Genomic DNA, 16,313 nt, shown 5'->3' with positions numbered 1-16,313 from the left:
TGAGACTCTAAACCCTGAAGAAAGCTTAAAAAGGCCTTTCACTTTAAAAGATGTATTCTGAGGCAGCAGAGTGGTCTTTGTGCCCTTCGGGGAGTGGGATGTATGTGTACAGTGGAAATAGGGAAGCTTGTGAGTGGGAAATGGGACAGGAGAATGCTCCATTGTTTCTTTTGCAATAAAAGACTTGATTTCCTCTTTTTTAAGGGGGGTTCCCTTGGTAGGCTCCCACATGTCGGTTAGTTGTATATAATGCTGGAGATTACCTAAATTCTTCAGTTTGCTAATTTGACAAGATTTGGTTTCTTTTTCCAAAAAATGGACTGCAGGTTTCTCTTATTTCACTAGAGAAGCAAAGATGAAGGGCCATTGTGATTCAGTTTGTGCGGTCTAGTAAGTAGTTGTGATTGTAGTTTTAAATTATTTATTGTTTCTTGAAATAATGGATGTTCACTGTAGAAAAATGAGAAAATACAGACAAGCAAAAAGGAAAAGAAGCTAAAACGAATCCATAACCTTGCAAGCCATAGCTAACCACTGTTAATATTTTGATGTGTAAAACTCCAGATTTTCTCTGTGTATACGTGTGTGTATAAAAATAGTTATTCCAAAAATTGAATATACTATGTAAACTGTTCAGTATCTTGCCTTTTTCCCTGTTTTATATATATATATATATAAATCTGTGTACACACACACACACACACACAGAGTGACCATCTTATTATTTACAAATACATATCTATAGAACCATTCATTCTTAGTTGAAAGAAGTCTTTATTTTTGAGATTATGCAAATCATCCAGTCTTGTTTTCTTAAATCAAAGTCTGTTAAAGTATGTAAAACAAGTGAAACCCCTCATAATTCCGTTTTCCAAAGGATAAACATTAATTTAGTGTATATATATTATATTGCAGACTGTTTTCTATATATATGGAAATGTATCTATTTCTATTTTTTACGAAATTAGATCCTGTTATACTTACTGTTCTGCAACTTGCATTTTACCCTTTATATATTTTAGACATCTTCCGATGCCAATACATTTGGAATACCAACCTATTATTATGTAGACCAGGGTTTCTTATCCTTAACACTTTGACATTTGGACTGGATAATTCTTCATCGTATGACTGTCCTGTGCATTGCACGGTACTTAGCAGCATCCCTGGCCTTTATCCCTTAGATGCCAGTAGTACCCCTTCTTCCAGTTGTGACAAAAATATCTCCAGACATTGTCAGTTGTCCCGTTGGGAACAAAATCATTCCCAGTTGAAAGCCACTGATATAGATGGTCTATAATCTATATCTAGACTCCTTCCAGTTTTTTTATTTTATTTTTTTTTTAGATTTTATTTATTATTTATTTGACAGAGACACAGCGAGAGAGGGAACACAAGCAGGGGGAGTAGGAGAGGGAGAAGCAGGCTTCCCACGGAGCAGGGAGCCTGATGTGGGGCTCGATCCCAGAACCCTGGGATCATGACCTGAGCCAAAAGCAGACGCTTAACGACTGAGCCACCCAGGTGCTCCTCCTTCCAGTTTTTTTATTACAAAGAATAGGTCAGGCAATATTCTTATTTGAATTTTGTGCACCGTTTTGAATATTATCATTGAATAAATTCCTAAAAATGCAGCTGCTGAATCAAAATTTTGCTAGAAATTGCCAAATTACTTCAAAGAGATTGTATCAGTTTATTTTTCAGCTATATTCTCATGGTTCCAAAATGATCTCTCTCTTTTTTTTAATAGCCTTTATTTATTTATTTATTTATTTAAGATTATTTATTTATTTATTTATTTGACAGAGAGATAGCGAGAGAGGGAACACAAGCAGGGGGAGTGGGAGAGGGAGAAGTAGGCTTCCCGTGGAGTGGGGAACCCGATACGGGGCTTGATCCCATGACCCTGGGATCATGACCTGAGCTGTAGGCAGACGCCCAATGACTGAGCCACCCAGGCGCCCCACAAAATTATCTCTTTCTTGAGTTCGAGATCCACATACCCAGCTGTTGGATGGACATGTTCTTTTGTGTGTCTCTTGGGCCTTTCCTAAACTCAACTTCTTCAACCCACCAAACTTGCACTTCTTACTGTATTTCTCTGTCACGGAATAGCACCACCATCTGCCAGAAACCTTCTCACCCATACCCATCCAGTCACCAGATCCTGTCCAGTGTTTTTCCCAAATGTCTCTCTTAATCCGTTCACTTCTTCTTATCCCTTCTACTACTGTCTTTAATTTAGGCTACTACTGACTTCCCCAGATCACTGTGGTAGCACTGGGGTAACAGGTAGTCTCTCTGGCCTCTACCCTTGGTCCCGTTCTCCTCAGGAAGAGTGAACTCACTTGCTGAACTCCACAGTCTGCGAGTGTCACTTCCCTGCTTAAGCCCTCAGTGAGCTCTGCTACCTCCCCACTGTCTGTCTACTCCATCAGTCCCGTGCTGAGGCTAACAGCAACTGACAATCACCACCCTTGGTTGCAAGTCTCTGTTGTAAATTTTAGTATATAAATTACTTTTTATGCTAAAATTTGACTTTAAAATAAAGTTTTCTCTGAATTAAAAAAAAAGATTCTTTTTTTAGAAAACAATGCTTTACCATGTCAACTCACAATATATATTTATTCCCCCAGCTTTGAGTTACTCATTCTCCTTTGAATGAACTTTTGTTCTCCTGCGTTTCCTGTTCCTTTTCACCCTGCTCTCGACCCATTCATTTGCTACCTTTTCCTTAGTACCTAGTGTAGTTCTTGGCACTTCCACCACACATTTTTTCCTCTGTTAATCGGTTTATTCTTATTGCATTTGTTGCATGTGTACTTTTTGTCCTTTGTGTATACTTTTGTTTAACCTTGTGAAAAAGACATCCAGGTACATAAATAATACAAACCAGTGAACCAAGGGGAGAGAATATGGGAATTACAGCCCTGGTTCAAGCATAGGTACTAGGATGCAGAAAGGCCTTTCAGGTATCCCATCCCAGTGCCTGAACCTCGACTTCTCCCCTGAACTAGACTTTTGATTTTACATGGTTCCATATAGCAATATAGTTGAGTACCTCCTGTATCAGTTGCATTCATGTGGTCAAACTGAAACTTTGGAGAGGTCATTTGTCTGCCAGCCTTGCAGCATTCCATTTTGGTCTATCCTAAATACCAGGGAAACGAGGGGTGCCTAGAAACTCGGGAATCTCTGACATGGTATGCAGCATATTGCTATGCTAGATTGGTGTGGAGACAAGCCCTACAATTTTCCACAAGAAGTCAGCTCCAAGACTGTGGGAAATCACACATAGCAAAATCCTTGGCAAGGAACTATACATTTTTTCCCCCTACTCTCTATGTGGTAATTCTATAACACTCTGTAATTAATTTTATTTTTACAGTGAACAGCCACAGAGTAAGAATAATGCATAACCTATTTCTGTTTCTTGCTATTTTAGGGGACATCACACAGAAGGGATACGAAAAGAAAAGGTCAAAACTCCTGTCTCCCTACATCCCGCAGACACAAGGTAGGCAATGAGAAGTGGTTTAAACCTTTTCTGTATTTTTACCCCAAAGAATGCTATCTTACAGAAGATCTGTCTTGTTGGTTCCTGTTTTTTCCCTCCCTTCCTCACCAGGGGAGAGAGAAAAAACGGAAGGAAAGAAAGGAGGAAATGAATCTTAATTGAGCATCTGCTGTGTGCTAGGCACTTTTAAAATACCTAAGTCATCAAATCATTTACACAGAGCTTGGGTGGTAGCATGTATATGCATAGCTGACGTGATTCAATGGCAGAAAATTCCAGGTCATGGAAAAACTGCATCTTATTTATGCCTGAGCACAAACTGTGGTGGAGAGGAGCAAGGGCAGCAAAGATAAGAAGTGAAAAGTATTACAAGGCAACTCAAGGATTGTAGTACCTGAGGATTTGGGGGTAAGAACCCTAATAAACTTTTCTGTTGATTCCCTTATTCCTCTGCAAAGAGACTGGTGGGTTCTTTATATGTCAGAAAGTCCTGAGTCATTGTGTGCTTAATTCCAGAGGGCTTGCTGTAACCTTTGCCTGTGGGCAAGGCTGTCTGTCTCTAAGTCATCATATTTTTTTAAAGTTACTCAGATTTGAGGATTTCCTTTGATAGCCTATTTCTGCTTTAATCACTTTTACATAAGGAATTTTTATTTCTAATTTCTCCCTTGCAATCAAAGTCCCATTTCCTCAAGCCTGTTCTTTGTGGAGCTAATTACTTTTATTTCTGGATTATAAATACCTTGAGGACTTTGTATTCCCCATAGTTCTAATATTAAGCCTTGTACAGGGTATATGGTCTGTAAATACTGAATGAATAATAGAATAAGAAAATGAATAATGGTGACATATCAGTATATTTCACTGAGGTCCTTGTTTTATTTCCTATATTATTCTTGGAAATTCCTCCCTACAAAAACTAGTAGGTCAGTGCAGTGACAGCCAATTTAAAATATCTTAATGAACAGACAGATGTCAAAAGGAATGGAGAAAGAAGAGGTAGAAATTGGGCCAGTGACAGCTAATGAAAAGCCAGCATTTGCTGAGCAAGGCATGACAGAGAAGAGGGGTACTCTGGCTGCTTAAATGTGGATCTGGCCCATACCTCTGTAGGGTCAGAGATTTACTTTAGTGACTTTGTGCAAAAGCAATTGGATCTCGGGGCGCCTTGGGTGGCTCAGTTGGTTAAGCGGCTGCCTTTGGCTCAGGTCATGATCCTCGGGTCCTGGGATCAAGCCCCACGTCCGGCTTCCTGCTCAGTGGAGAGCCTGCTTCTCCCTCTCTCTGCCTGCGGCTCTGCCTACTTGTGCTTTATCTCTCTGTGTCAAATAAATAAATAAAATCTTAAAAAAAAAAAGGCAATTGGATCCCAAGACAATAACTCAATAAGAAATAGGACCAAGAAATAGGACTCAATATAAAAAAGGACTGTGATCTATTTTCTGTAGTCAGGCTACATAGAAGCCGAATCATGTTCCAAAAACCAGTTTATCAGGGCTCCTAGGTGGCTCAGTCAGGTTAAGCATCTTCTGCCTTCGGTTCAGGTCACACTCCCTGGATCCTGGGATCAAGTCCCGTGTTGGGCTCCCTGCTCAGCAGGTAGTCTGTTTTTCCCTCTCCCTCTGTACCTCCTCCACACTCCTGCTCTTTCTCTCTGTCTCTCTCAAATAAATAAATAAAATCTTTTTTTCAAGATTTTATTTATCTGTGAAAGAGAGAGCATGAGAGGAGAGGAAGGGCAGAGGGAGAAGGAGAAGCAGACTCCCTGTTGAGCAGGGAGCCCGATGCGGGACTCCATCCCAGGACCCTGGGATCGTGACCTGAGCCGAAGGCAGGTGCTTAACCGACTGAGCCTCCCAGGCACCCAAATAAATAAAATCTTTAAAAAAATATAAGTTTATCAGTTTACTCTGAGAAACCACTGAGACATACTCAAATCTGTGTGATCAGCACATTCTTGCCCCATGGGTAGGCCTACAGGGGGAGCCAAATCACACATGGAAGTTTGTTCAGTGAGTACGAATCAGACATTTAATTGCAGTAGGCCAAGAGAATGGAACAGAGCCTTGTCACAGTAGGAAGGGTCTTGCAGATGACCTCATGGGGAAAATAGGAGCCATCTGAGGGTAGCTCCTTCAGCTTCCTACTACCAAACTGCAGACTTGCCACATCTGTGCCCATCATGTTTACCTCCTTCCTTCTGGTTAAAAGGTAATCTGTTCCCCTTATCCAAGGCCAGTCATTCCACTTGTGCTTTGATCCCATTCCCTCTTCCGTTTTCAGAAACTTTATATTATCATCCAGTGACACCAAGGACAGGGCAGTGGAAGTGGGCTGCCCCTGATGTAGGCAATAAGGGGTGCAGTATCTGTTAACAATTAAAAAAGCAATAATAGGAGGCGCCTGGGTGGCTCAGTCTGTTAAACGTCTGCCTTCGGCTCAGGTCATGATCCCCAGGGTCCTGGGATGGAGCCCCACATAGGGCTCCCTGCTCAGTAGGGAGCCTGCACATCCCTCTCCCTCTGTTGCTCCCCCTGCTTGTGCGCTCTCACTCTCTCTCTCCCTGTCAAATAAATAAATAAAATCTTAAAAAAAAAAAAAGACAATAATAAAGCCAACAAAAAGTTGGTCTGTTTTTTATTATTATCCTGTCTAGCAATTCCAAAGATTGTAAGTAATAAGATGCTCCCCCCGCTGATGCAGACAGCTGCCCCGTCCCTTAAAAGTGCCATTGCTGTTGCTGTCAGCTCCTGTCTCTTGTATGCTCACTCTTTCCCTCTCAGCCAGATTCTTCCACAGCAGTCCATCATGCTTGTTACTGTTCTGTTAAAAAAAAATCCTGCCTTGTCAGCCTCTTCCATCTTCACCCTCTTTGCTTCCCTTTTATGATCAAACTGCTCTGAGCTGTCTGTACTTACTGTCTCTATTTTCTCAACTCCTGCTCACTTCTCAGCCCGTTCCAGACCCTTCTAGAACTATTTTAAGTGACAGCACAGAGGTTGTCACTCTCCCTCTTGAAACACTCCTTTTGAAACTCTCTCTTCATTTTCTTACGCTCCTCTTTCTATTGCTCCTAGTCATCCTTGCAGGCTCATTCTCCTCTGTTAAGTGTTGAGGTTCTCAAGGCAAGGCCCCAAGCCCTCTTGATGTCTCACTGTCTAGCAGTAACTCACAGATTGCAGCCTGCATCACAATCACTGGAGGGCTTGTCAGTATACAAATTGAAGGACCCCATTCTCAGGGTTTCTGATTCAAGAAGTCCAGGGTGGGGCCTGGGAATTTGCATTTCTGTTGAGGTGATGTTGAGGTTGTTGATCCAGACAAATGCTCTGTCGCCCTACAGCATTTCAGTCATACCTGTGGCATTAATTATCATTTAAATACAGGTAACTCCAAAATACTGTTATCTTCACCTCAAATCTGTCCTAAGCTCCTGACCCATAGATCCAACTACATACTTAACATTTCTCTTTATATAACTTTAAGGAGCCTCCTTTTCAACATATCCATACACCATGCCTACCACCACTACCAACATGCACACATGAAAACAAAAAAACAAAATCCAACTACAGTGACATCCAACCTGCTCTTGTGCTTTTCTTCTAGTTTTCTCCTTCTGAGTAAATTGAACCCACATCTGAAAACCCAACAAGTTAGAGACTTAAAAATCATCCTTTGCATGTCCTTCATTGCCCATCTCTTTTCTGTCACCAAGTTTTATCAGTTTTCTGTTTCTTCATTTTTGGCAAGTTTAATTTTTTTCTAGGAAATCTGTTTTGTATACATTTTCAGATTTACTAAGTTATTTGCAATGTTCTCTTTATTTTTAAAGCCTCTGCTCGTTTACATTGTCTACTTGTATCTCTTTTTTCTCTTGATGAGTCCTCCCAGAAGTTTGTCTTATCAAAGAATAAGCTTTTGATTTTGTTGAACTTTTTTTTTTTGAAGATTATTTATTTCTTTGATGGAGAGAGAGCATAGGAAGGGGAGGGGCAGAGGGAGAGGGAGGGAGAGTCTCAAGCAGACTCTGCATTCAGTGTGGAGCCGGATGTGGGGCTTGATGTGGGGCTTGATTGATGATCCTGAGATCATGGCCTGAGCTGAAACCAGTGTCCGAAGCCCAACCGACTGTGCCACCCGGGCGCCCCATTTGTTGAACCTTTTTAAGTATGTCTTTACTTTCTGATTTATTATTTTCAGCTTCTACATGTATTTCCTTCCTTAAACTCTTTGTTTACTCTTTTGTATTCTTTCTAAATTTCCTGAGTTGGATGCTTAGATTTTCTTCTGCCTTCTTAATTTCACTGTGGTCAGAAAACATGCCTGTATAAAATCAAGGCTTTGTTATTTGTTAAGACGTGCCTAGTATTTGGTAAATTTCTGTAACTCATCTATTTGTGTTTTATTTGTTGAATGGATGGTTTTGACCCATTAATTCAAAGTAGTTAATTGTGTTTTTCAGATCTTTTCTATTCTTAGTAACTTTTTGATGATTTGATCTATCATTTCTGATAGAAATGTATTAAAAAAATCTATACCATTGGGCGCCTGGGTGGCTCAGTTGGTTAAGCGACTGCCTTTGGCTCAGGTCATGATCCTGGAGTCCCTGGATCGAGTCCCGCATTGGGCTCCCTGCTCAGCGGGGAGTCTGCTTCTCCCTCTGACCCTCCCCACTCTCATGTGCTCTCTCTCATTCTCTCTCTCTCAAATAAATAAATAAAAATCTTAAAAAAAAAAATCTGTACCATGACCATGTGTTTATCAGTTTTCCTTATAGTTCTGTCAAGTTTTGCTTTATATGTTTTAAAGTGATAGTACTAGGAACAAGACAAGGATGTCCACTCTCACCACTTTTAGTCAACTTAATACTGGAAGTCCTAGCCACAGCAATTGGACAACATAAAGAAATAAAAGGAATCTAATTTGGTTAGGAAGAAGTAAAACTCACTGCTCACAGATGACATGATACTATATATAGAAAACCCTCAAGACTCTGCCAAAAAACTATTAGAACTGATAAAGGAGTAGGATACAAAATCAATGTATACAATGTATACAAATCTGTTACATTTCTATACACTAATAATGGAGCAGCAGAAAGTGAAATTAGGAAAACAATCCCATTTATAATTGCACTAAAACTAATAAAATATCTAGGAATAAACTTAACCAAAGAAGTAAAAGACCTGTACTCTGAAAACTATAAAACACTGATGAAAGAAATTCAAGATGATATAAAGAGATGGAAAGATATTCTATGCTCATGGGCTGGAAGAAAAAATTTTGTTAAAGAATCTACAGATTTAATGCAATCCCTATTTAAAATACCAACAGCATTTTTCACAGCACTAGAGAACAATCGTAAAATTTGTATGGAACCACAAAAGACCTTGAGTAGCCAAAGCAGTCTCGAAGAAGAAAAACTGTGGAAGTATCACAGTTCAGATTTCAAGTTATATTACAAAGCGGTAGTAATTAAGACAGTAGGTACTGGCATAAAAATAGACACATAGATCAAAGGAATAGAACAGAAGACCCAGAAATAAACCCACAATTATATGGTCAATTAATCTTCAACACACGAGAACTGAAAATATAATTTGAACAAGTCTTCTTTGGAAAAAGTCTCTTCAACAGTGGTGTTGGGAAAACTGGACAGCAACATGCAAAAGAATGAAATTGGACCACTTTCTTTCACCATACATAAAAATAAATTCAAAATGGATTAAAGACCTTAAATGGGAGCTGAAACCATAAAAATCCTTGAAGAGAGCATAGACAGTAATCTCTCTGACATTGGCCATAGCAGTATTTTTCTGGATATGTCTCCTGAGGCAAGGAAAATAAAAGCAAAAATTAAACTATTGGGACTATATCAAAATAAAAAGTTTTTGCACAGTGAAGGAAACAGTCAACAAAACTAAAAGGTAACCTACTGAATGGGAGAAAGATATTTGCAAATGACGTATCTGATAAAGGTTTAGTATCCAAAATATATAAAGAACTGCTACAACTCAATCCCCAAAAGCCAAATAATCCAATTAAAAATGGGCAGAAGGCATGAATACACATTTTTAAAGAAGACATCCAGCTGGCCAGCAGACACATGAAAAGATGCTCAACATCACCCATCATCAGGGAAATGCAAATCAAAACTACAGTGAGCTATCACCTCACACCTGTCAGAATGGCTAAAATCAAAAACACAGGAAACAACAGGTGTTAGAGAGGATGTGGAAAAGGGGAACCCTCTTGCATTGTTTGTAGGAATGCAGATTGGTGCAGCCATTGTGGACAACAGTATGGAGTTTCCTCAAAAAAACTAAAAATAGAACTACCCTAGGATCCAGGAATCACACTACTGGGGTATTTACCCAAAATATACAAAAATACTAATTCAAAGGGATACATACACCCCTATGTTTATTGCAGCGTTATTTACAATAGCCAAACTATGGAAGCAGCCCAAGTGTCAAGTGATAGATGAATGGATAAAGAAGAGGTGGTGTATATATATACAAAGGAATATTATTCAGCCATAAAAAGAATGAAAACTTGCCATTTGCAACACCATGGATGGAGCTAGAGAGTATACTACTAAGTGAAATAAGTCTGAGAAAGACAAATACCATATGATCTCACTCGTGTGGAATTTAAGAAACAAAACAAGTGAGCAAAGGAAAAAAAAAAAGACACACACAAAGCAAGAAACAGGCTTTGAACTATAGAGAACAAACTGATGGTTACCAGCGGGGGGGTGGATGGGGGGATGGGAGAAATAAGGGATATGGATTAAAGAGCACACTTATTGTGAGGAAAAAAGTAAAATGATAAAAATACAATAAAATATAAATAAATAAGTTTACAAAGTTAAAAAAAAAAAAAGTGATGTTAGGGGCGCCTGGGTGTCTCAGTCGGTTAAACATCTGCCTTCAGCTCAGGTCATGATCTCAGGGTCCTGGGGTCCAGCCCTGAGTCAGGCTCCCTGTTCAGCGGGGCATCTACTTCTCCCTCTCCCTCTACCTCTCCCCCTGGCTTTTGCTCTCTCATGCTCTCTCTCTCTCTCAAATGAATAAATAAAATCTTTAAAAAAAAGTGATGTCGGGTGCCTGGGTGGCTCAGATGGTTAAGCGTCTGCCTTCGGCTCAGGTCATGATCTCAGGGTGCTGGGATCGAGTCCCGCATCGGGCTCCCTGCTCCTTGGGAGGCTGCTTCTCCCTCTGCCTCTCTCTCTCTGTCTCTAATGAATAAATAAATAAAATCTTAAAAAAAAAAAAATCTAAAAAAAAAGTGATGTTGCTAGGTATACACGAAGTAATAATTACTATGTCTTTCTTTGTAAATTGTTCCTTTTTTTTTTTTTAAAGATTTTATTTATTTATTTGAGAGAGAGAGCACATGAGAAGGGGGAGGGTCAGAGGGAGAAGCAGACTCCCCGCCAAGCAGGGAGCCCGATGCGGGACTCGATCCAGGGACTCCAGGATCATGACCTGAGCTGAAGGCAGTCGCTTAACCAACTGAGCCACCCAGGCGCCCTGTAAATTGTTCCTTTTATCATGAGTAACTGTGTTTGCCCCTGTGGTGTTTTTTATCCTAAGGCTTTTTAAACAATCTAAACTGTCGAGTTATTAGACATCTTAATTCTCCTCCCAAACAATATAAGTACTTTAAAAATGCTTCAATATCGACTAATGTTACTCTCCATCTTACATTTTAGTATGACCTTGTTTACATACTCCCTCCATTATCAATTACTGTTATATAGCTAATGGTACTTAATATCTATTCTTTGCTCCCTATTTCTTCATACATCTCAGTCCTTCCTCTCAGTTTAATTTCCTTCTTTCTAAAGTCCATCCTATAGTATTTACGTATGTTAGTGAGGGTTTCTTAGTGGGGAGTTCTCTCTGTTTGTGTTTATCACTTTACCTACCTCTGATCTTGAATCTATTCACGTCTTTACCAAAATGGGCTTGGTTGTAGGGCTGGATAATCTATATGATATAGGTTCTGTAGCAAAGGAAGAGATTACCCCTTAGAGTATTTACCCCATATATCTCTGTTAGATTTTGAAGAAACCATTTAGTGTGATTTTTTTTAAAGGACATTGGAATGCAAGTTTTAAACTTACTAAATTATATTATTGTCTGATATAGAATTAAATGAGATAAAAGTCATTTTAATGCTTTTGGTAAGAATTTTCTACACTTGATCTTAGCCAAAAGGCCGAGGAGCGATTGGTAAGAATTTTCTAAATCTTCCTTTTGGAAGGATAACTTCTGAGCTCTTTCTCTTACTTTATGGGATTTCATTCTTTTAATGGCGAGAAGCTTCACTGTGAAGGTGGTAGTGTTTAAAAGTGGCATTTTTCGGGGTGTCTGGGTGACTCAGTCGTTAAGCGTCTGCCTTCGGCTCGGGCCCTGATCCCAGGGTCCTGAGATCAAGCCCTGCATCGGGCTCCCTGCTCGGTGGGGAGCCTGGTTCTCCCTCTTCCACTCCCCCTGCTTGTGTTCCCTCTCTCACTGTCTCTCTCTCTCTGTCAAATAAATAAAATCTTTTAAAAAAAAGTGGCATTTTTCACTAATCCCTTTTGAAATAAAAAAATTAATACTGCTTGCAGCATTGTATTACTAGAACAGTTATGTGCACGTGCTTATCTAAAAATTCAGTGATTTTTTTTTTTAAGGATTTTTATTTATTTAATTAAGTAATCTTTACAGCCAGTGTGGAGCTCGATCTCTAGACCGAGTTCAAGAGTCACATGCTCTACTGACTGAGCCAGCCAGGCGCCCCTAGTGAATGATTTTCTGTATGGAATTTATTTGGGGTTGAAATTATCTTGGATTGCATATTTATGTGTATTTTCAATTTCTTTCCTCAAATGTTAAATAAATCTTTAAAATAAGACTTAAGAAATTTAACAGTGTAGCAGGAGAATGGAGATATGTGTAAGAGGACACAAGGGTTGAAGAAAATACTTAGAAATTAAGTAGTAGAAATTGAGTAAGGACAGTATTGGTTAATAATATGCATAGCCTAGGGGCGCCTGGGTGGCTTAGGCATTAAGCATCTCCCTTTGGCTCAGGTCATGATCCCAGGGTCCTGGGATCAAGCTCCGCATCGCTGAGGCCTGCTTCTCCCTCTCCCACTCCCTCTGCTTGTGTTCCCTCTCTTGCTATGTCTCTCTCTGTCAAATAAATAAATAAAATCTAAAAAAAAAAAAATAGTAATAGTAATATGCATAGCCTAATCAGTGGTGTCACAGGGGTTAGGTTCTGAAGTCACTATTTGACAAAAATCTGACGTGTCAAATAACTCAAATCTCCCAACATTGGAACTGATAGTTGTTTCTTTAGTTTAAACACAAACCAGATTTTTATCTGGTAAATGAAGAACCATGATGTGTGAAAAATATGCATCTTGATAAAGGTTAAAATCATACTCAGGGACTCAAGAAGCTCACATATGGAGAGTCATGGGAGAAATGAAGCTTTGGTATGTTCACATCTCCTACTCATTCTGAGCCATGGCCTCTTTGAAAGGAATGGCTTGTAGCACATCTTTGAGTATGGAAACTACTAGGGCCTGGATATCGAGCTTCTCACACACCTCAGTTGCCAAGATGTACAGGAGGAAGGGGCCAGAAATTAACTCTCTTTTGGCATGGTCCAAAGAATTGAAATTTCAAACCACATGTGTTCTTACCTCTCTATAAATTAGTCGTTCTTGCCCACTCTTAGAGTTGTAGAAAAACCGAAGGTTTTATGTAGGGAGGCAATTTCCCTCTGCTGATCCCAGGTCTCATCTTTAAGTTAAGATACTTTGGATACAAGTAACTGATATTTCAGCTATTTTTAAGGAAAGAGTTTATTCTAATGATACAGGGGTTACTGAGAAAACCTTCGGACACCACATATTTACTAAGTGCATCCAGGGTTCCAAGTACTATTGAGACACTAGGAGACAACACTGGACAAGGCTGATGAGTCTGCCTGGGGCATACCCATCCACCCCCCTTCCCCTGCTCCCCCGCCCTGACTTGTTCCCTCACTCCACTAGGGGTTTGCTCAACTAGGACTTCCACAGAGAAGCCTTCCTTGATCAGCCCTATCAAAAACAGTTCCCATTCCCATTATCTGAGCTGCATTTTTAAGAAGTTCTCTTTGACTGTCCCATTGATTATGGTTTATTTATGTGTCTTACTCTCCTACTAGACTCTTAAGGTCTTTGAAATCAGGAAAATTCTTTTTTCATTATTATTTTTATTCTTCATGTCTCCAGTTTCTAGCATTAGGGCCTGGCATATAGTAGACATTCTAGAAATGTTTGTGGAACTGAACAGAAAGGACATTTAGAATTTCCAGTATCTCTTTCAGTAAACGTCTGTGAAGATGAAAGTGTTGGGTAATGAAAGAAACAGATTACTGTACAGATTGGAGAGTGATGATCCTGGCAGCTTGTCTCCACCCTCAATAAATCTTTTAGTTTAGACGTGCTACAACTCCAAGAGACTGTGTAGAGTATTTTGGTTCTCATCTGAGATTTGGCATTTCTCTTTATTTAAGTTTTATTTTTAAATGAAATTAATGAATCTATTTTAAATAGTCAGATGGGACTACAGGGTCTGTAACAACAACAAAAATGGGCAGTGTCTTCTTCCCTACAGATGGATTCTTTCAACTCCTTTAACTGTTCCTTCTGGCATTTACCTCTGTGTTTCTAGGTAACATTTTTACCACTTTTTTTTTTTTTTTAAGATTTTATTTATTTATTTGACAGAGAGACACAGCGAGAGAGGGAACACAAGCAGGGGGAGTGGGAGAGGGAGAAGCAGGCTTCCCGTGGAGCAGGGCCCAATGCAGGGCTCGATCCCAGGACTCTGGGATCATGACCTGAGCCGAAGGCAGACGCTTAACGACTGAGCCACCCAGGCACCCCCATTTTTACCACTATTTCTGGACTTTTTTTTTTTTTTTCAATTTGAAGCATTATTTATTTCCTACTAGAAAATATTAGAATCTTTCTCTCTTACATATTCCTCCCTCAACCACATGGACACCACATACTCCCTTTTCCCCTTTACTTTCACATCTCCCACCTCATACTTAATTGTGGGCTATATCCTTAATATGTTACTTTTGTTGTTAAATCAGCATTCAGTGCTTTTTTTTTTTTTTTAAGATTCTGTTCATTTATTTGAGAGAGAGAGAGAGACCCTGTGCACAAGTGGGAGGGGCAGAGGGAGAGGGAGAAGCAGACTCCCCACTGAGCAGGGAGCCCATTGAGGGGCTCCATACCAGGATCCTGAGCTGAAGGCAGATGCTTAATTGACTCAGCCACCCAGGTGCCCCTTACATTTTTTTTTTTTTAAGAGTTCAGTTTTTTATTGAACAGGTTACAGAAGAGGTTTAGTCCAAAAGACCAAAGCCCATGTCATCATCAGACTCCCTTGAATCTTTGCTTCCACTTTCTTCTCCTCAGCTGGGGCAGCCCTGGTGGAGGGAGCAGGACCTCCTGCAGGTGTAGCACCAGCGGCTGATGTAGGTCCACCAGCCCCTGCATTGCAGTTGAGGCTCCTGATGTTGACACTGGCCAGGGCCTTTCAAACAAGCCCAGCCCAAAAGGTTCAACATTTACAGCCGCTGCTTTAATGAGGGCATTGATCTTATCCTCCAGGACCATCACCTCTTTCCGTGCAGGATGAGGGCCAGGTTGTTGCAGGCGAGCTCCAAGACCAAGGCCATGGTGCGGGCGAGTGCTGAGCGGGCACTGCTGGGCATGGTGCAAGTCACCCAGTGAAGTAAGAACCTCACCCTAATGCGGTCTTCGCTTCCTCAGAAGGACTGAGCACCTTAGCAGCAGCTGAAGAAACTCAGTGCTTACGTTATTATGATTATGTAAATATTGTTCACGGCTAAGCCGTTCGCTTTACTAGGATTACATTTTTTTCAGAATTATCCATCAGTTTATTATTCTTTTTGTAGAAACAGCTCTTGATGCTGTCTCTCTTCCTGCATGTATCTGAACTGTTTGTTTTCTTGTTCTGCTACAGGCCTTCATCATCATTCTGGTGGCATTTTGGGAAGGAGTAGGGGTAGATAGAAGTGTTCATTCTGCCATGTTTAATCAGAATTCTTTATCCTAACATTTCTATGTAAGCGTTATTCAGAGATAATTTCTATCAAACTAAAAGACCTCAGAGACCTTAGTACTTCATTTTCTCTGTTCACGAGCAAGCTGATCATGTGGTCACCAAAACAGCCTGATCCATGTGTTCAAACTGGGAGGCTTCCCTCCTTCAGGTGGGTCTGAGAAGAGACCTACTCAGCTCTGTTTGGCAACTCTTTACCACTTAAAATTGCCCTTGAATCGGTGCCTAGGTGGCTCATTTGGTTAAGCATCTGACTCTTGATTTCACCTCAGACTGTGATCTCAGTGTTCTGAGGTCAGGCTCTGTGTGAGGCTCTGCCCTGGGCATGGAGCCTGCTTAAGATTCTCTCTCTCTCTCTGCCTCCCCCTCCCTCCCCCTAAAAATAAATAAATAAATTGTCTTGAAGTTCAGTAGTGGCATCTTCTTTTGGGCCCACATCTCTTGTTTTAGGACATTACTGCAGCTTCTGTTTTTGATGGCATTGGTGTAAACAATCCATTCTGTCTTCATATATTTGATACTGTCTGCAACCTTTGTGTGTTTGTTTTTCTTCTTTGTCCTTAGCCTTTGTCCCAGTTTCTTTCACTTCATTTAATTATGTTTGTCTCCTGCTTTAGAATAGAATCTCACCTTTTCCATGTT

At 40.2% G+C, this 16,313-nt stretch overlaps 1 protein-coding gene and 1 pseudogene across 3 annotated transcripts in view; one reads left to right on the top strand and one right to left on the bottom strand.

Moving 5' to 3' along the window:
* DIP2B (disco interacting protein 2 homolog B) overlaps positions 1-16,313 on the top strand; it is a 224,352-nt gene that overhangs the window by 99,609 nt on the left and 108,430 nt on the right. For 2 of the 3 annotated variants that reach the window (XM_021704908.2, XM_044915422.1), the window contains exon 1: positions 3,304-3,517. In XM_021704908.2, the coding sequence (XP_021560583.1) occupies positions 3,412-3,517 (106 nt within the window). In that variant the 5' untranslated portion in view covers positions 3,304-3,411. Of the gene's footprint in view, positions 1-3,303; positions 3,518-16,313 lie in introns of those variants that run through there. The other variant, XM_044915421.1, reaches the window with a different exon arrangement.
* On the bottom strand, positions 14,929-15,264 carry LOC110593637 (annotated as a pseudogene).

The sequence above is a fragment of the Neomonachus schauinslandi genome, chromosome 5 (genome assembly GCF_002201575.2).
Source record: "Neomonachus schauinslandi chromosome 5, ASM220157v2, whole genome shotgun sequence".
Classification (NCBI taxonomy): domain Eukaryota; kingdom Metazoa; phylum Chordata; class Mammalia; order Carnivora; family Phocidae; genus Neomonachus; species Neomonachus schauinslandi.
This window is presented reverse-complemented; position numbering and strand designations above follow the sequence as displayed.